This window comes from Rattus norvegicus, chromosome X (assembly GCF_036323735.1).
Source record: "Rattus norvegicus strain BN/NHsdMcwi chromosome X, GRCr8, whole genome shotgun sequence".
Classification (NCBI taxonomy): Eukaryota; Metazoa; Chordata; class Mammalia; order Rodentia; family Muridae; genus Rattus; species Rattus norvegicus.
The window spans coordinates 83065478-83087648 of NC_086039.1; the positions used below are offsets into that span (position 1 = coordinate 83065478).

At 35.0% G+C, this 22171-nt stretch overlaps 1 protein-coding gene across 9 annotated transcripts in view; it reads left to right on the top strand.

Annotated features, from left to right (window-relative positions):
* Dach2 (dachshund family transcription factor 2) overlaps positions 1-22171 on the top strand; it is a 565808-nt gene that overhangs the window by 421104 nt on the left and 122533 nt on the right. For all 9 annotated transcript variants that reach the window (XM_063280376.1, XM_039100249.2, XM_039100247.2 and 6 more), the window contains 2 exons: positions 2305-2463; positions 18178-18350. In XM_063280376.1, the coding sequence (XP_063136446.1) occupies positions 2305-2463; positions 18178-18350 (332 nt within the window). The remainder of the gene's footprint in view (positions 1-2304; positions 2464-18177; positions 18351-22171) is intronic.

Here is a 22171-nt window from a genome sequence, read left to right on the forward strand (position 1 = left end):
ATAGTCCCAATGTTACTACAATAAATTCTTAATATTGCAGTTTGGTTAGCTTTATCACTTATTAAGAATTACCCTCCCCCACCATCCCTCTTCATTACCATATAAAAATTTCTTATTGATTTAATTGGAAATTTAAATTTGTGAATGCTAATTAAATTGATTGCATCAATTCAAAAATTATTCCCCTGTTCTTAGTCAGTGACTGTGCAGCATCAAACATCTGGATAAAAAGAGAACAATTCATGCAGTCATAGAAGATTTGAATTGTCTCAGTCAGCAGACCAAACCTCTATATGATTAAAGGAATGATTTGGGGTTTATTAATCAAGTGTAACAAATCAAACCAAACTTTTTATCATAAAAATTTCATAATAAGATTAACTTGATGATTTTATTAGTTTGTGCACTATCATATTTTTCTCCCCATTTGATTCAAAACTTATATTAATATAGGTTTATCCAGGAAATCCTCCATGCTTATGCAAATTATGGAAATATGGCATTTCCTATTCTTAACTCATGAGTTCTTAGTGTAGTTAGATCAGTTGAATTTGAATCAGATATTACCTTTAACCACAATAGAGTTTGAAAGGACCTCCTAGGAGAGAAAAAAAGTTTTCTAGATATGAGAGAAGTGAGGAAGAGTTGGTGAAAGGATTAAGGGCCCCAAGGGGGATAAGAACTCCACAAGAAGACAAACAGAGTCAATTCACCTGGACCCATGAAAACTCTCAGAGTCTAAACTAACCACAGAATATACACAGGCTGGACCTAGGATCCTGGCACATATATAGCAGACGTGCAGCTCAGTCTTCATGTGGGTCCCAAACAACTGGGGAAGAGTCTTTGACTAAAGCTCTTGCCTGTTTGTAGAATACATACCCAACTCTGCTGTCTTGTCTGGTCTCCATAGGAGAACAAGTGTCTAGCCTTACAGAGACTTGATGTGCCAGGGTGGTGGTGAAGGGTACCCAATGGGGGCTTCACTCTTTCAGAGAAGATGAAGTGAAGGTGAGGACTGTTATAAGAGGTACCAGGATGAAGAACAGTGGTCTGGATATACAGTGAATGAATATAAATAAATAAGCAAACAAAACAAACAAACTTAGTGAGCCTCCTTTCGAGAAAACTATTTTTTTCTATGTGAATATCAGTTTCAGAAAACTTCTTTGTTAGTGGTAGGAGTTCATGTCCATAGTCTCTAAATTCCTATGTGTCTTATTATTTTTCCTCTCTCAAGTGATCTAGCCTCTTTTTACTTATTACTTTTTAATTTTTTTTACTTATTTTTAATTTTCTTTGCTTATTTAATATAAATTGCTATTTTATATTTGGGTTCTGTTATCCTACCTTCTGCTTTCTTCATTCTTCTCATAAAGCTTTCCCTTGAATTTTCTAACTGGGATATGGAGTTTTACAATTCCATCTCCATTTCAGTTTGTGTTATCTTTGATGTTTTGATATCTTTATGGAATTCATTTTTTAAATCCAAATTTGTTTTTATTTTTCATTCAGGAGTGGATTTATATTTTCTTGGACCCTTCTATAGCATTGATTGTCATGTTAATGAAGTTAAATGAAATGTTTCATTAACTTTATGATTATTGTTTAAATACTTTGTGTTCATTTAGGTAGTTTCCACTAAAGAACACTTGCAGAATACTAGTAAGGTTTGGGGGAGACATGCTGTTTTGTTGTTCCTGTTGTTTTTTGTTGGTGGTGGTGATGTTGTTGTGGGTCCTGATTTTTATTTTTCTCATTTGAACTAGGCATGTGACTTTGTTCCTTTGGTGTGTGTAAGATACAATAACGTGCCCTTCCTGAGATGGGGCAGGGGCAAGAAATGTGTCACCTGAAGTCAGATAGGTAAAGTTGATGGGTACGCTAAGTTAAACAAAGTAGATTCACAAATGAAGATGTTTAAAGGCCACTTGTCAGGATCTAGGTTTGTGATTTTGCATATACCAGTGTGTTGGAGAATGCAAAGACAAAGGGAAGAAGCCACTTACGGGGGAAGGTAGCTCACATGAGGGGTAGTATGCAGGCTACAGGTCTGGAATGAGGTTTGTAGGTTTGCAAATTGCAGAGGGTTGGAGAGAAAGGGGAGTGAAAGGAAGATATGACTTACCTAAGAAAGGCAGCTCCTAGACAGTGTTTGTTGGCCCTCATGGGTCTGAAAGTAGGATTGTGAGTTTGCAGATCAATTAAACATTTGTAGCAGGAACTATTTATTACAGTTCTACCACGAAGATTTTAAAAAAAATTCATGGAAAAGCTATCAATCTTTTCATTTCAATTTTTTAGGTGGAAGTGAATCATCCTGGGATAAAGAGAAGATACAATCTCCACTTGCTGCTCCTGGAGCTCAACATGGAATTGCTCATGCAGCTCTTGCTGGCCAGCCAGGCCTTGGTGGTGCTCCTACCCTCAATCCACTTCAGCAGAATCACCTTCTAAGCAATCGTACGTATACGATGCTGACAAAATTGGATGTGTTAAAAATACAAGTCAAGACTTTCTAGTTATCTTGGAATGGCAAAATTTAGCCCATTTCTCTTCAGCAAAGTATAAACAGTTCAAAACCACAGGAAGAAATAAAAAGTGACTTCTTTAAAAATAAAGAATTTATATCATATAGGTAACTGGGGAGGCAAAGCAGCAGAAAAAAAGGATGTTAGTATGTGTGAGGTTGCTAAACAGAATATCAGCAAGGATCATATTGGCTTGGATTTCAAATTCCGTTTTTACAAAATTATGTAATTGTGTTACGTTGCTGAAGTCACCAAGAGGGTACAATTCTCAATTTATCCACCTATAGGAAACAGTAGAAATATACCTATTTCAGGTTAATATGAGTGCTAAAAATTGACAAAGGTAACTATATTAATAATTACTTGCATGGAATAATTGTTATATAAATTAAAATGATTAATAGTGCTTTGGATATGAATATGGATGATTTGTACAAATTTCTGTTTAGGTGATCTCTACAAGGGATTAAAGTACTGTTAAAACTTTCTGCTGTAAAATAGATCTTTCATTCATTAACTTAGGTAAAGTACTGCATTTCTTGTAAACAAGAGTTCCTGGAGGAGAGGTCCATTATTCCTTTTCCTAGGAATTTTTATTCCCCTATTGAACCCTGGGGTAGAAGCAATAGAAGAATTTTGAAATAATTACCCCTCATAATATACCATCACTAGAATAAGGACTTTATACAATAGAAGTTTGTTATAGCTAAAGGAACCAAAAGTTTCAGGTACCATGTATTTTGAATTTCCTAGGGAGAAAAACAATATCTGGTGTTCAGACACAAGAACATTGGAGGAAACAGGAGGAAAATTGAATGCCACCGATTACAAACTTAATTTAGTCTAACTCAAATCTTGCTCAACCTAAACCATTTCCCTAAAGACAGTGTTTTCAGCTGTTATGTACCTGAGAAATCAGATGCTTTCAACCAGCAAGCAGAAAACACAGCTCATGAAAAGATGATTCAAATACATCCCAAGGATTGATGCAATATCTCAAGTTCTTGAGAATATATGTCTACCTCCCCAGGTCACATGACAAACCTGAGCCCCATAGTGGGTCTATAATCTAAGCAGTCCATGGGATGAAGCCAGAGGAACTTGGATCCCTGAAATTCTTCTGAAGCCAGTCTAATAGAATTAGTGAGTTCTAGGGTCAGTAAAAAGTCGTGCTTCAAAAACTGGTTAAGATATATTAAAGAAAGCAGTATATTTTGACCTCTGGTCTGAAATATACATGTACAAGCACATCTGCACATACATATACATAAAATAAGATTAAATGTGGTCTAAAGAGACAAAGGAAACATCAATACTGATTCATTTATAAAAGCTATTTTAGAATCACCCACTGACAATTTAAAATGCCTGATGAATGTGCTGAATTAATCAAAATGTGGCACAACATATGAAAACACAGACTATGTAGACATAGATTAAAAACCCAAAAGGAGTAAATAGATACATTAGACAAGAAAAAGGTCCCCATTACATTATGATGAATAACTTTTATTGAATAATGTGCAATTTCTGAACCTGAAATTAGTCAATAGAAATTTCCCAAATGAAAAATGAGTTTATGTCAATACTTTGCAAATTATTCCACAAAAGAGACAGAAAGAACAATGCTAAATTTGTTTTATGAGTCCCCAATGACTTTGATACTCAAACCACATAAAGACCCATCAAAGAAAGAATCATACCCAATTTTTTCTTATGAACAAAGATACAAAATTCTCCATAAAATGCATACAAATCAAGCCCAAGAACACATATAGCCAATAATGATCACTGAGGCATCACCCCAGAGGCAAGTGGGTCAATAAATGTCATCAACCATTAAAACAAACTGAAAGACAAAAACCACACGATCATCTAATTATTTGCATAAAGAGCCTTTGACAAAATCTTCCACACCATCATGATAAAACTCCTGGAGAGATTAGATATACAAGGGACATTCCAGGAGACAATAAAGGCCGCATAGAGCAAGTTCAGAGACAATATTACTTTCAATGGAGAGAAACTTCAAAGAAATTTCAGTTAAGTTAGGAAAAGGACAAGGCTGTCCACTTTCACCCTACCTATTCAATATAATACTTGAAGTCTCAGTTAGAGCAATAAGACAATTAAAGAAGATTAAAAAGATATGAATTGGAAAGGAAGAAGTCAAAGTATTATTTGCTAATGATATAAAAGTATACTTAAGTGACCACAAAACTTATACCAGGGACCACCTACAACTGATGCACACCTTCAGTGAAGTGGCTGAATACATGATTACTTTTATAAATGTTCAGTAGCCTTCTTTTATATAAATGACAAATGAATTGAGCAATAAAGAATGGAAACAACAATCTTCACCATAACCTCAAATAATATAAAATATCTTGTGGTAACTTGTTTGACCTAGTCTTTGAAGAATGAAGTTGAAGAAAATATCATAAGATGGAAAGATTTCCCATGTTCATGGATTGGTAGGATTAACATAAAAACTCAACAAAAGCATTATATATTAGATACATTATATATATATATATATATATGTGTGTGTGTGTGTGTGTGTGTGTGTCTGTGTATGTATGTATATATATTAGATATAAACCCAATCAAAAGAAAATATCAAGAGAATTCTTGATAGATCTTAAAACGATAATATTTAGCGTCCTATGCAAACACACACACACACACACACACACACACACACACAAAGGATGGTTCCAATAATTCTAAATAGTAAAAATAATTTTTAGAAGTATCATCATTGCTGACCTAAAATTGTACTACAGATATATAATAATAAACAAAACAAAGGTACTGGAAACCAGACACTTTTATCAATGGAATCAGAATAAGGGCCCCAACATTATTCCATGTACCTTTGGACACTTGATTTTGATAAACAAAAATAAGCACTGCTCAAATTGGATGGCCAAACATACATAGAAGAATCTAAATAGGTCCATAATTACCACCCTGAACAAATGTATAAACGTAAATCAGATAAACTAAATCTAACAGAAGAAAAGTATAGGATAATCCTGAGCACACAGGTACAACAATTAAAACTTTCTGAACAGAACACCATTAGTAAGGCACTGTTATTAAAAATTAATGAATGGGACCTCATGAAATTGATGAATGACATTATAATTCAGACAAGGTGGCAGCTTACAGAAGGAGGAATGGTTTTTTGTTTGTTTTTTTTTTTTTTTTTACCAAATCCAAATCTGATACAGAACTAGTATCCAAAATATAGAAAGAACTCAAAGAACTCAAAATAAATAAGAAAATTGAACCTGGGGTACAGACCTAAGCACAAAATTTCCCCAAAGAAGAAGGTAAATGTCTGTGTGATACTTAAAGAAATGTTCAACAACATCAGCGACAAGAGACTCATTGGTTCTGAAAGCACCATCTGTTGATAAGAGAAAACCAGAACTGAATTACATCTAATTGAGCTGTTGGCGAAAGTGTTCCATGAGAATCTCTGGTTAAGGATGTTGACAAGATCACAGATTATTCTCTATAATTTAATGGCAAAGCCCTATTGCTGAAGACAACATTCAGACATCTCAATGAACATAGATAAGTTGAGCTAGTGCCTACAGAGCGCATTCACCCCTATATGCTTATAACTTTGTTATAGGAGGTACTCCACAAGTTAACAAAGGAGAAACATAAATAACAATGGACCCATAAACCGTTTGATTTAAAATGGTGATCTGTCTGCAAGATATGTTAGGGGATGGTCGTACAAAACTTGTGGGAGTAACCAACCACCAACCTTTCTCTAATTTAACTTAAGGCCTGCTCCACAAGATGGAACCCATACCTGACACTACTCAGGTAACGATGAACATGAGACTAGATAGCCTGCACATAGGATAAAACCAAGTATCACTGATCTAGTCAATGATAACACAAAAGTCATAGCAATGAAATGTCTCCTAGTGACATTTTGCTATACTCATATATCAGTGGCTTGATCATCCATCATCACAAAAACTTCCTCATGTAGCAGATGGGAGCAAACAGACTCACAGGCAACATTATGCAGATAACGAGAAACCTTGGAATACTGAGCTAATATCTCCATCAATCCTTCCCCTCGGGGCTCAGGGAACACTGTGGAAGAGGAAGCAAAATAGCTGTCTGTTGCGAATTTATTATGTCTTAGAATTTATAGTTTTTAGGGGGATTACAAAGTGTACAAAATAGTGGGTCTCTGCATCTGTATCTGTGTCTTATATAATTTCTTAGACTCTTTTCCATTGGTTTTCCCTAGTACTATAAGTTTTTGTTTTATCTTATTAAGTTATATTTTTAATATTTAAAAATTTCCAATTGAAAAAGAAGTCATAGCTTATTTATGTAAGAAATATTCTAGAAATAATAACATGCAATCAAAAAATAAATAAAATATAAATGGTAAACTATTTGATTCCTGTCACTTTAGTTGACTGTGTGAACCTGGGAGAGTGGGGCCTTAAAATGAGACAGACTAAAGTCTTATATAATAACCAACTTTATTCAGGGTATCATACAATTTATATTCTAAGAGTTAGGCAAAGTCATATGAGAAAAGTTCACTGGAGTTCAAATTGTATACACTCACAAAGGCCAGGGCACGTGAGTTTAGACTATATATATTCAAGAGGACAACTTGTGCTCAGAGCCATCATTGTGAATAGTAATAGGTTAGATAATGGGTAATCTAAGGTAAACCCACTTCTGTTTATTATACCTGGGAGCAACACAAAGGCACATTTGAAGAACAACCCTTGTTATGGAGAAATGGATTACAGGACTTTTTTCTTGTTACTTGGACTTTTCTCATAAGCATTCAGAAATCTCCTCATGTAGCTTCTTCATTCATAGATCATGTTTGAACAATGACAGAATTTTTCTAAAATCATTGAAAAAGAAAGAAAACATGTACATGTCAAAAGTGCACTAATATGTTAAATTCCAAAGCATTCCACAAACTTCTGTATCATTCAAATTGAAAAAAAAATAAGGCAGAGAAAATGCAAGAAAAGTGTGGCACTGTTGTCACAGACCTGATGGGTTGGGGAGCACCCTCTCAGAAGCAAAGGGGAGGGGAAATGGAGTTAGGAACTTGTTGACAAGGGACCACGAAGGGGGGCAGCATCTGGAATGTAAATAAAGTAATTAATTAAAATATACTTTTTATATGACACTTGTACAATCCATATACTTATATAGTAATGTTTCCAACTACATTTAGATGAGTTCTAAATCTACATGAAAACCTCTCCAGAAATAGGCCAGTTTCTCCAAACCAAAGCTATTAGCTATAAATTCATACTAATATGAGCAATGTGAGAATTGTGTGTGTGTGTGAGCGTGTGTGTGTGCGTGTGTGTGTGTGTGTGTGCGTGTGTGTGTGCGTGCGCGTGTGTGTGTGGGGTGTGTGTGTGTGTGTGTGCTGTAACTAGAGAAATAGAGTTCATGGATTTGAGAGAAAATTGAGAGATATGGGAGGACTTTGGAGAGTTGAGAGGAGAGTAGAAGTATTATAGGTGTTTCTCAGCCATTCGGCATTCCTCAGCTGTGAATTCTTTGTTTAGCTCTGAGCCCCATTTTTTAATAGGGTTATTTGTCTCCCTGCGGTCTAACTTCTTGAGTTCTTTGTATATTTTGGATATAAGGCCTCTATCTGTTGTAGGATTGGTAAAGATCTTTTCCCAATCTGTTGGTTGCCGTTTTGTCCTAACCACAGTGTCCTTTGCCTTACAGAAGCTTTGCAGTTTTATGAGATCCCATTTGTCGATTCTTGATCTTAGAGCATAAGCCATTGGTGTTTTGTTCAGGAAATTTTTTCCAGTGCCCATGTGTTCCAGATGCTTCCCTAGTTTTTCTTCTATTAGTATGAGTGTGTCTGGTTTGATGTGGAGGTCCTTGATCCACTTGGACTTAAGCTTTGTACAGGGTGATAAGCATGGATCGATCTGCATTCTTCTACATGTTGCCCTCCAGTTGAACCAGCACCATTTGCTGAAAATGCTATCTTTTTTCCATTGGATGGTTTTGGCTCCTTTGTCAAAAATCAAGTGCCCATAGTTGTGTGGGTTCATTTCTGGGTCTTCAATTCTATTCCATTGGTCTATCTGTCTGTCTCTGTACCAATACCATGCAGTTTTTATCACTATTGCTCTGTAATACTGCTTGAGTTCAGGGATAGTGATTCCCCCTGAAGTCCTTTTATTGTTGAGGATAGCTTTAGCTATCCTGGGTTTTTTGTTATTCCAGATGAATTTGCAAATTGTTCTGTCTAACTCTTTGAAGAATTGGATTGGTATTTTGATGGGGATTGCATTGAATCTGTAGATTGCTTTTGGTAAAATGGCCGTTTTTACTATATTAATCCTGCCAATCCATGAGCATGGGAGATCTTTCCATCTTCTGAGGTCTTCTTCAATTTCTTTCCTCAGTGTCTTGAAGTTCTTATTGTACAGACCTTTTACTTGCTTGGTTAAAGTCACACTGAGGTACTTTATATTATTGGGTCTATTATGAAGGGTGTCATTTCCCTAATTTCTTTCTCGACCTGTTTCTCTTTTGTATAGAGGAAGGCAACTGATTTATTTGAGTTAATTTTATACCCAGCCACTTTGCTGAAGTTGTTTATCAGCTTTAGTAGTTCTCTGGTGGAACTTTTGGGATCACTTAAATATACTATCATGTCATCTGCAAATAGTGATATTTTGACCTCTTCTTTTCCGATCTGTATCCCCTTGATCTCCTTTTGTTGTCTGATTGCTCTGGCTAGAACTTCAAGAACTATATTGAATAAGTAGGGAGAGAGTGGGCAGCCTTGTCTAGTCCCTGATTTTAGTGGGATTGCTTCAAGTTTCTCTCCATTTAGTTTAATGTTAGCAACTGGTTTGCTGTATATGGCTTTTACTATGTTTAGGTATGGGCCTTGAATTCCTATTCTTTCCAGGACTTTTATCATGAAGGGGTGCTGAATTTTGTCAAATGCTTTCTCAGCATCTAATGAAATGATCATGTGGTTCTGTTCTTTCAGTTTGTTTATATAATGGATCACGTTGATGGTTTTCCGTATATTAAACCATCCCTGCATGCCTGGGGTGAAGCCTACTTGATCATGGTGGATGATTGTTTTGATGTGCTCTTGAATTCGGTTTGCCAGAATTTTATTGAGTATTTTTGCGTCGATATTCATAAGGGAAATTGGTCTGAAGTTCTCTTTCTTTGTTGTGTCTTTGTGTGGTTTAGGTATAAGAGTAATTGTGGCTTCGTAGAAGGAATTCGGTAGGGCTCCATCTGTTTCAATTTTGTGGAATACTTTGGATAATATTGGTATGAGGTCTTCTATGAAGGTTTGATAGAATTCTGCACTAAACCCGTCTGGACCTGGACTCTTTTTGGTTGGGAGACCTTTAATGACTGCTTCTATTTCCTTAGGAGTTATGGGGTTGTTTAACTGGTTTATCTGTTCCTGATTTAACTTCGATACCTGGTATCTGTCTAGGAAATTGTCCATTTCCTGAAGATTTTCAAATTTTGTTGAATATAGGTTTTTATAGTAAGATCTGATGATTTTTTGAATTTCCTCTGAATCTGTAGTTATGTTTCCCTAATTTCTTTCTTGGCTTGTTTCTCTTTTGTATAGAGGAAGGCTACTGATTTGTTTGAGTTAATTTTATACCCAGCCACACCTAAAGAAATGTTCAACATCTTTAGTCATAAGGGAAATGCAAATCAAAACAACCCTGAAATTTCACCTCACACCAGTGAGAATGGCTAAGATCAAAAACTCAGGTGACAGCAAATGCTGGCGAGGATGTGGAGAAAGAGGAAAACTCCTCCATTGTTGGTGGGATTGCAGACTGGTTCAACCATTCTGGAAATCAGTCTGGAGGTTTCTCAGAAAATTGGACATTGAACTGCCTGAGGATCCAGCTATACCTCTCTTGGGCATATACCCAAAAGATGCCCCAACATATAAAAAAGACACGTGCTCCACTACGTTCATCGCAGCCTTATTTATAATAGCGAGAAGCTGGAAAGAATCCAGATGCCCTTCAACAGAGGAATGGATACAGAAAATGTGGTACATCTACACAATGGAATATTACTCAGCTATCAAAAACAATGACTTTATGAAATTCGTAGGCAAATGGTTGGAACTGGAAAATATCATCCTGAGTGAGGTAACCCAATCACAGAAAAACACACATGGTATGCACTCATTGATAACTGGCTATTAGCCAAAATGCTTGAATTACCCTAGATACCTAGAACACATGAAACTCAAGACGGATGATCAAAATGTGAATGCTTCACTCCTTCTTTAAAAGGGGAATAAGAATACCCTTGGCAGGGAATAGAGAGGCAAAGATTAAAACAGAGACAGAAGGAACACCCATTCAGAGCCTGCCCCACATGTGACCCATACATATACAGCCACCCAATTAGACAAGGTGGATGAAGCAAAGAAGTGCAGGCAGACAGGAGCCCGATGTAGATCTCTCATGAGAGACACAGCCAGAATACAGCAAATACAGAGGTGAATGCCAGCAGCAAACCACTGAACTGAGAACAGGACCCCCGTTGAAGGAATCAGAGAAAGAACAGGAAGAGCTTGAAGGGGCTCGAGACCCCATATGAACAACAATGCCAAGCATCCAGAGCTTCCAGGGACTAAGCCACTACCTAAAGACTATACATGGACTGACCCTGGACTCTGACCTCATAGGTACCATTGAATATCCTAGTAAGATCATCAGTGTAAGGGGAAGCCCTGGGTCCTGCTAAGACTGAATGTGATTGTTGGGGGGGGAGGGCGGCAATGGGGGGAGGATGGGGAGGGGAACATCCATAAAGAAGGGGAGGGGGAGGGATTAGGGGGATGTTGGCCTGTAAACCGGGAAAGGGAATAACACTCGCAATGTAAATAAGAAATACTCAAGTTAAAAAAAATAAAAGAAAAAAATAAGTATTATAAAAACAGAACTCATATATGAAGTTCTCAAAATATCATTAAATAGAAAATGATCCAAGTGAAATAATAAACTTATCTGTAAGTGACATATGAGAGAGAGGAGAGACTAGGGAAAGTAAGGAATGAAATTGTTATACATTGTATATAAATTGTTCCACTAAAACCTAGCAAGGGAGTAAAAGATGGAAGATGAGGTAAAAGATTAAGAAATCATGAAAACAACAAAGAAAAATAGGTGCATAACCTACTTAAATTAGTTTAATAACCACTTTTCAAGGAAATGGTCTGAATCAGCCAATTAAATGATAGTGTGTATCCTAATAGCATCCAACATGAATGAGGTTTTGTTTTTTTATTTGTTTGTTTTTTTGTTTGTTTTTTTGCTTTCAGTTGAAGGTAAACTTGTGAACTTGCTTTTTTTTAACTATGTACTGACTTGGCAAAATGCATCAAAACTAAGAGCAGCCACCAACAATATAATAAAAAACAAAAATAATAAAGATTGATAAAAAGAAGCCAATATATGCTTTCTAAGAGAAACTCATTTAAAACACAAATATTTAGTAATAGCAAGGGCGAGAGTAATAACTACCATGCAGAAGAAATAAAAAAAAAGCTGAAGTAACTATATTAGTTTCCAAAAGCCAACTTCAGAGTAACCACAATTAAATTATCAATTTCACTTAAAATGACATAACTTATCTTCCAGTACTTGCACCAGATAACAGTGCTAAATTATGTGAGAACTGATATAATTCAGAGGAAATGAATAAATGTACTCTTGAATCTTTTATCACTTACCTAGAAGTAATTGTCACATCTAGAAGATGGGCATAATTGAACTGAGCAGAAGAATTAAACAACTGAATTACTTTATTCAATAGTATAATAATACATATTCTTAAATTCACAGGGGACATCACCAATATGGACCATAAAATCCATATTAACAAATTTAAAGATAAAATAAAACTTATCAAATGAATTCTTCAGGAAACAGTGTCTGTTCTATTACATGTGAACAACTACTTATCATAGTGGAAACCTATGGATTGGTTTCCACATTTTCTAAGATTAGACAGTGAGTCCTCTTACCATCCAGGTCTCTTTGCCAAAAAATTGCATTATTGGAGACATGAGAGTACATATATATCAACGGGCATGTTACTGGTTATTCACACTACTTCAGATTTCAGTGTTCTGGCTTCTGAGAATATTCAGAAGCATGGTATGCCATGCTTCCTATTTAAAACACAATGTGCCAGGTAGATTGACCACCAGTGTGTGCCCGAATTTTCTTGTACAAAAAGATAAATCAAATGAATCCAAAGTAACGTCAAAGGAATCAATAAATAATTTTGCACTAATAGATGAAATTAAAAACAGAACATCAGTTTAAATGAAGAATAGAAGTACTTCTTTAATGAGATCAGTAACATAATCCTCTTAGCAGGTTAAGAAAAGGAAGAGAGAGAGACATGTTTTTCTAACATCAGAAAAAGGGTATAACATTTGAAATGCAAATACATAAAATATCCAACAAAAATAAAATTTAAAAAAAGAAAATGCTTTGATACTGGGTAAAATTGAAATCAGCAAAGTCACTTTAGAAGTCATTTTTGGCCCATCTTAAAAACCAAATAAATTTTTTCATACTAATTAATGTGAAACATGTACCAATACAAACACCTACACATTAAAGCTTAGGATAACATTGTTATTGCTAAATATTGAAAGAAAGCAAGATGTACTTAAATAGGTAAATAGGCCAAAAAACTATGACCATAAATTGTTATGGAACAATTAAAGTAAAAATATATGACCTTTTCTGATTGGTATAAGGTAAAATCTCAGGGTCATTTTAATTTGCATTTCTCTGATGACTAAGAACTGTGAACATTTTTTAAATAAGTGCTTCTGTGAACATTTTTTTGATAAGTGCTTCTAGGCCATTTTAGATTCCACTGTTCTGAATTCTCTGTTCAGCTCTATACTCCATATTTTGATTGGGTTGTTTAGTGAATGGAAATATGAAACCTCTTGGGTTGAGAAGTGGGGAGAACCCTCTAGAAAGTACCAGAGACCTGGGAGGTAAGAGACTCTCGGGACTCAAAGGGAGGAACCTTAGATGAAATGTCCAACAATGGGAAAAGGGAACATGTAGAGTCCACCTCCAGTAGAAAGACAGGGAGGGCATCAAGTAGAGGGATGAAGTTGCCATCCCATAGTCAAAAATTCTGATCCAAAATTGTTTCTGTCTAAAAGAACTGCAGGGACCAAAATGGAGAAGAAACTGAGGGAAAGGCAGTCCAGTGACCAGCCCAATTTGGGATCCATCTCAAGGGGAGGCTTCAACACTATTACTGATGCTATGGTGTGCTTACAAACAGGAGTCTAGCATGGCTGTCCTCTGAGAGGCCCAAAAAGCAGCTGATTGCAACAGATGCAAATATACCCAACCATTGGACTCAAGTTGGAGACCTCGGTGGTTGAATTAGGGAAAGGCTTGAAGAAGCTGAAGAGGAGGGTGAACCAGCAGTCTCAACTAACCTGGACCCCTGAGGTCTTTCAAACATGGAACTAGCAACCAGGAAGCATATATGAGCTAATTTGAAGCCCCTGACACATATATAGCAGAGGACTCCTGGGTGGGGTCTGGCCTCAGTGGGAGAAGATGTGCCTAACCCTTGAGAGACTTGCCCCAAGGAGTGGGGAGGCCTGGCAGCAGGGGTAGGACATGCTTGTGGAGTCGCAGGGTCTTGGGGGGAGAAATGGGATGGGAGGGGCAACCAGGACGGGGAACAATAGCTGGACTGTAATTAATTAATTTGTATATGTATATGTGTGTATGTATATATGTATATGTACATATCCTAGCATTCTTTATACAGACTTGAATGAGTGTTAATTGCACATTAGTAACTGCAAAACAAAGCATCTATCTGAAAAAGCTAAATAATGCATGATTCTGATTATATGATGTTCAAAAAAGAAAATCTATGTAGACAGAATAAAGTTTAGTAGTTCCCAGAGGTTAAGTAGAATAGAAAACTTAAGAGAAAAACACAGTGCATTTTGATGTATTGAAATCATTCTGTATGATACTAAAAGCATAGATCCAAGATATTATGGACTTTTAGTAATTAGGGAGGTATAATTCAAAATTTGACTTCTAGTATAAATTAATTGATGATTAATAATTTATAAGTAGTGGTATGCTTGTTGATAATAATATGCTACAGTAATTGAGGCTACTAATAAAACGCTTAGTTGTACATGGATAGTGGTGATACTGCTTATCTATTCAACAAACCTAAAGACACAAATAGTCTTAATATTTTCAATTGAGATAGAATTGGATTACTATCCCCCATGCATTTGTGTTTATATATGTGTGTGTATGAGAACAATGAGAACATAAATACAATCTGCTTAGTGTTTTTTTGTTGTTAGTGTATATATGGTTTCATGGATGACTATTCTGCATTTGACAACCAATAAGGCGGTTCGCCTCTGGGAGAATCGAAAATTCTTTAATAATGTTAGATTTGATCTTTTAAAAATTGTTGTGCTGTGTTGTACTGGGTTAGAGAGACCATTCCAGAGAAAGTCATCCATGTGAGGTGATGCTATGGTGAGTTATATCTGTGGAGAAAAACAAATAGCACTGTAGAGTTAGAGTGAAGAATACATGAAACATTAGAAGTAGAAAGTCAATGACCAAATTCAAGGAAGTTGTGCATTATTCTAGTGTAGAAATTAATCACAGAAAGTTTACAAATTGGAGTGAGGGGACAACTGAAATGGCTTAAGAAGAACAGCCAAAGATATTGGGAATTGTTATTGAAGGGAATGCTGTCTGATATCACTTTAGAAATGAAAAGATTAGAAATGTCAAATTTAGATGGATGATTGGAGTATAACTGAAGTTTGTACCCTTCATGATTAGAAAGAGGTGATGCATGCATTTATGTAAGAACACTAGAGGTTGCTAAAATACTATGGTACAGCAGAAAAGATGCTGATAATAGCTTGTGGTTAGCAGGAATAAATAGACACATTCTGATGATTATTTTTTAAACTCAGATTTATCTTCATCACCATGTTATTAAAAATCCATATACATATCTGGTATGTGAATTAAATAAACTACAATGCTATCATGTTTTATACTGTTGATAGGTTTAATTTAATGTTTCCAGCTTTAGCAAAAGGTTGACTGAAGTGATTCAATATTTGCATGTGCTTTGCATGTGTACCTGATGTCAGGGTCACTTTTAAACTGGCCTGCAGTGTAAATATTAGTTTAGAGTCTGAGGACTTATAGCTGATTGGCAATTAGGTAGTGCAGATCAGGATCTAAAAGTATGACTCTTAAGTCCTTCGTGGTTATTTGAAATATTTGGTGAATTGTATTTTAATACTATCAATGGACTGTTAAATTCTGTTTGTACTTTGCATTTAGTTTGCATATCAATTGGATTTTAAGTAAGCATATTTCTTGATATGAACAGATGGTTTCTGGGTGATATTGAATATCATTTGAAAATGAGAAAAGATCATTACACAATTAAGGGAAGTAGAAATTGAACTAAAACTTAGTAAAGATTTTGAGAGTAAAGGAAGACATTGATAACTTTTAACACTCTGTTTAATTTTGACTAAAATATTGTCAATATAAACAAGAATCAAGTTTTAAAATTATTTTGAATTTGTGAAGATTATCATTTAATGTTATCAATGTTTATTATATGGAATATTAGGTAAATATTTTTAGGGTAAAGGCTAATCATAATATTTATCATATGCTATTCTCCCATCATATGATACACATGATTAGTAAGATAGATAAATACATGAAAATGCAAATAATTTTGTATGACTGACAAGAAATTTCTACTTTGAGAGTTTCCACATATATAGGAGATCATGTGGTCTTTATATGTTTAGTTTATTTCACTTAGAACACTACTCTTCAGAATTACAAATATTTGAGAAGATGAATAGTATGTGTTTGTTGGCCACGTTCAATAAATCATTATACTGTCACATTTTACCCATGATTATGCAAATATGTTTATATATCAATTCATAATTAAATGCTTAAAAAGGAATTTCAGGAGCAATAACTTCTAATAGATTGTTGTAGATTACATACAAATGTATTAGAAAACTTGTTAATTGAAATTAAGGCTTTTTTTTGTTATTCCCTTGAGAAAAAAACTAAATGCAGTAGAGTGGAGCAGGTCATTTGAAGTGAATGTTGTTAGTCTTTGCTGGTGATAAGAATACCAAGAGAAAGCTTTGATAGCAAGTACATTGATGTCATAAATTGTTTCTAAAATGTACTTAAGTGTTGAATGCTATACTATGGGTAGGGACCTTTAATATATCTTATTCAACACATAGTCATAAAGAGTACAAACATTCCCTTTCTTGGCTTTGATGTATTATTTAAATGTCTAGGCTTCTTTTAGCCCTTGGACAACTCTTATGACTACATTTCATAGCTGTCTACCATCAATACACTAGGGACAGGTGTATTTATTATCTAGAAAGTTTTTTAAATTGCAGTGGTCACTTAAGTGTTGCAATAGCCTACAGCCAGGACTTGTGTTTTATTATCTTATGCTTTCATTGTACTCCTAAACAGTTTTAAATTAACCATCACAACTGAATTCAGAAGGCACACCTCAAATACACTCCTTCCTTCAGTCGCTATGTTGGATTTCATTTTAAATTTTTATGTCAAACATAAACATTCACAGAGTGGGATACAAGTGTTACCTATATCATATGTTTGAGTGATAGTATTACTTCTATTAATGTTTTGATAAAATAGAGATCAGTATCTGCTGAAAATACTCCTGAAATACTGTTATTTTAGATAAGATCAATATGAGTGCTGTCCATAATATTTCCATAGCCCATTGTAAATTGCAATGAGTAGGTAATGCTTTTAGAACATGTGATAAAAAATCATTAATTTTGAGCACTGTCCAAAATACTGTAGAAGAAAAATTCAAAATACATTTTAAAATGCTGATGTTCACATGATTAGACTAAATTTAGCTCGTATCTCTTCAAAGATACTTCTAAATTCTGACAACTTAATAAGTAGTAAGCAAAGTAGACAGTTATTTTAGTTTTAACCATTTTACCTAATGGCATGTCTGTGACTATCACGAGTAGAATGCATAACTTTAGAATTATTCCTTAAGATAACTAAAACTCTTGAAAAGTATTTCAACTTGCACAAAAAGCTTTGAATTCCTGGTAATATAAACAACATTGGTATTTGCTATTATAATGGAAAGCAAGTTAGTACCGTAGCATGACAGTTATTTTTATTAAGAAAGATATAAAATTGCAGTTATAAGCATTCCTTTTATTGGCATATTTTCTTTAATAACTTGAAACTTAGACAATTTGTATTCTACTTGACTAACTCACCTATTTAAGTCTGTTAAAGAAAGTGACATACCAGAAACTATGTTAATATTAAAAGCGACTATTGATATTATTGGTAGCCCAAAATGTTACTATTGTGTAGTAAAACTTTTTAAATGCTAATAATAATGAACAAAGATGTTTTAGAAAATCTTCCTAGTGCCATTATGTAAATATTTTCATGTGTACTGTCTCTTTTAGGTCTGGATCTCCCATTTATGATGATGCCTCATCCCCTACTTCCAGTCAGCTTACCTCCTGCATCAGTTGCCATGGCAATGAATCAGATGAATCATCTCAATACTATTGCCAACATGGCTGCTGCAGCCCAGATTCACAGTCCACTCTCCAGAGCTGGTGCCTCTGTTATAAAGGTAGGAATCACATTTTGAAGAAGACAAGGGTATTAATCGCGTACAAACTATGATAAATATCAGCAGTACTACTAATTTTCAGTAGTAACACATAGATCATTGACTCTATTTTTATGCAGTGTTTTTAAGTCTGGTTTCTGACTAGGCCTGCTAGGTTTTGTTGTTGTTCAGGTTTGTTGTCTTTCTTTTGCCACCAATTTCTCTTTTACTCATATCTTGTGTCTTGAAATCAAGTGCACTGTATATAGGATGTAAAGCCAAACTAATCACAGGGAGGACTGTTATATAAAACACATTCCTGTGTGGGATGAGGTGATGTAACATTCTGCATCTTTTTGAAGTTTAAGTGAAAATTGTAAGATATTCTTTAATGAACAGTATTTATACTCAGTTTTGGTCCAATTTCTAGTTTGCTACCCATTGATTAAATGCCCTGAAATAAGATATGTCCCTCTCTTGAATGTATTTATTCAATTTTAAAATGAAAATCACAGTAACTTTCTATTCTACTTGACTAACTACAGATAATATGAACAAAATATTTGTTAAAACCAATAGAGAGGAACTAGGGAAATGGGTCAGTTTTTGAAGCACTATCACCCAACCATGAAGACCTGAGTTCAGGTTGCCAACACTCTGTAAAAAGCTGGCCATTGCCATGCAGTTCTGTAACCCTAGCATTGACAAGGTAGATACAGCTTGATCTGAAGTGCATGACATCCAAACATTCTAGCCTGTCAGCAAGCACCAGGTTCTGTGAGAGACTGTCTCAAAAGGAAAAGAAATAGTGAAAAACAATTGACAAACTCTGAGATACATAGGCATATATACACATATGCAGATATAGGTACATGCTCATGTACAAATGCATACACAATTCTGCAAACTATAAAGACACACAGACATATGCACATGTGCGCATCCACACACACACAAACACACACACATACACACACATACATACACATACACACACACACACGCACACACACACGCACACATACAATCCAGCAAATATTAAGAAAATACTTATGATGCTTAGTCAAAAAGTCATAAATGTATATCATATTTTTCAAAACTTTATGATAATTAGGTGATTAAAAGGAATTATATGTTACAATTATTTCTGTTTCCTGTTATTTGACACATTCCTTGCTCTTATGTTTCAAATTCCAAATTACCTCATTTACCAAGAGGTATTTTCTTTTGTATTTTGAATAGGTGATATGAGTTTATACAGTGGTAGGAGAAGGAGCATCGTTCAAATCCATTAATCATTTCCATCATTTTCTTCTTTGCTTCATTTTTTGAAGAAATATTATATATATGACGATAAGAGAAAGCAATAAGCTATACCCTCTTTCAAGAACTTAGAACATAAATGATGCAATTGAGTTCTCAATTAACTTGTGTTATGAAGACAAACTAATGAATAATATATTTGAGTCACAAAATATTAGGGGAATTCAGAGGAGAGATAGATGAGATCAAGCTAGAAGACATTTTCTGGTATCAGGAAATGCATTAGAATTGATAGACTTTAACTGGAAAAGTGATTGTTTTTATACAGTCTCATATATTTCAGTGGTCACAAAGAAATGTCATACTTGTTTGAATATTTTCACACAGATTTAACTAAGACTTATAGTCGCTTTTATGAACAAATTGTCCAAAGACATTACTTAAAACATGGAATAGGCTGCAGAACTTAGAGTTCTTGTAATTCTTGCAAAGGTGTAGAGGACTTGGGTTGAGGTCACAAGACCCACATTCTGGTTCATACCATGCTTGTGAATATGCCTTTAATCCCAGCATTCAGGAGGCAGAGGGAGGTAGATCTCTGAGTTCAAGGTCACATTTCTTCATTTACATTCATAGAATAACTCTTGCTAAAAGATGAACAAAACATATTTAAATAAATATTGCCCATTGTTTTACAGAATGTCTGAATTAAACTCATTATTTTTTCAAAACTTTACATATCATAAATTTTAGTATTTTTATACAGAAATAAATTTTTATCGGAAATGTTCTAAGTATGAAATGTTACTTCATTCTGACAAACTTGCTTCATATTAGGAAATATCTCAGTGTCTTGTTTCATACAAACCTCCTGTTTATTGACTAATAGAATCTATCTTTTAAAATGTATTTTTCTTTCATATATTACACCTGGACCATAGTTTCCCACCTTCCTCTTCTTCCAGGCCCCTTCCTCCCACTGCCTCTCTTCTCTCCCAGATCTGTTTCTCAGTTTTCCTTCAGAAAAGGGCAGCTCTGTAAGGGCTATCAACCAAACATGATATAACCAGTGGCCATAAGATTAGGTACATTCCCTCATATTAAGGCTGGACAAGCAATCCACTTGAAAGAAAAAATTCCCCAAAGCAGGCAAAATATTCAGAGACAGCCCCTGCTCCCACTAGTAGGAGTCCCACAAGAACACTATATAACCAAGCTATATAACCATAACATATATGCAAAGGCCCTAGTACAAACCCATCCATATAGGCTCCTGACTGCTGGTTTAGTCTCTGTAAGCTACTATGAGACCCGATTAGCTTATTCTGTGACCTCTGTTCTTGTCATGTCCTTAAGCCCTCTGACTACTACAATCCTTCTTTCCCTTCTTTCTCAGAATCAATTAAAATCAGATAAATATCAAAACTTGTTACAAAATAAGGGAGTAGTTCAAGTTACAAAAATGCAGTATGCTTAATTTGACTAAAATTCCTAAATATTTGCTAAAGTACATGTACTCATTCACAGTTTGTTCCCAACTCTACTTACAATCTTACTAGAAATTTTTCTCTATTTGTCTCTAATTATCAAATTTTTTAAATGAATATGTATATGCGTCGAACAAAATTAATGAGAAAGGAAGCTAAGAATTTGATGGTAATGAGGGAATATAAGAGGACTGGGGAGGATGGAAGGGATGGGAGCAATAATGTGGTACTTTAAAATCTCAAAAAGAGATCATTGAAAGTTATGCTATGCCAACGACTAGGGCTGAGTGCATCTTTCCAGAATATTTGTATTGGTTTCATATTTGTATATTGTATGCTTATATTTTTAAAAAGCTTATAGATTTAGATGAACACACCATTTGGTGTTTTTATATGAATGTCTTACAAGCTTAGTCACACTATGTTGAATATTATATACAAAACAGGTAACTCAGATTACTATTGGTGATTTACAGGTACAGTTTTCTAGCTTGCTTATTTGAGCCATTAGCCAACACGGTGCCTAGAAATCAGCTTTCAACATTGTTATCACCATCACCACCACCTAAAGCAGTAGCAGCAGCAGAACAACAAAAACAACAGCAACAAACCAAAAACCAATTCTACTGCGATATGTATCGTGACTTAAGTCAATTTCTGTAACACACAAATATTCTCACTAAGATTGATTCCATGTCCCTAAAAGTAAAATAACTAAATTACAAAATCACAAAATTTAGCATTGACTCTGGAGAAGTAGGCGTCAATAGAATATATTTGTATTAAAGCCTTCCAAATAATAAGAAAGCTTTTGCAAACTAACAACTATATGTCAAATTACTGAATGTTCATTAAGCTAAACAAACACAAATTTTCTTTTTTTTTTCCTCCATCTTTATTAACTTGGGTATTTTTATTTCCATTTCAATTGTTATTCCCTTTCCTGGTTTCCAGACCAACATCCCCCTAACCCCTACCCCTCCCCTTCTATATGGCTGTTCCCCTCCCCATCCTCCCCCCCAATACCACCCTCCCCACAACAATCAAGTTCATTGGGGGTTCAGTCTTAGCAGGACCAAGGGCTTCCCCTTC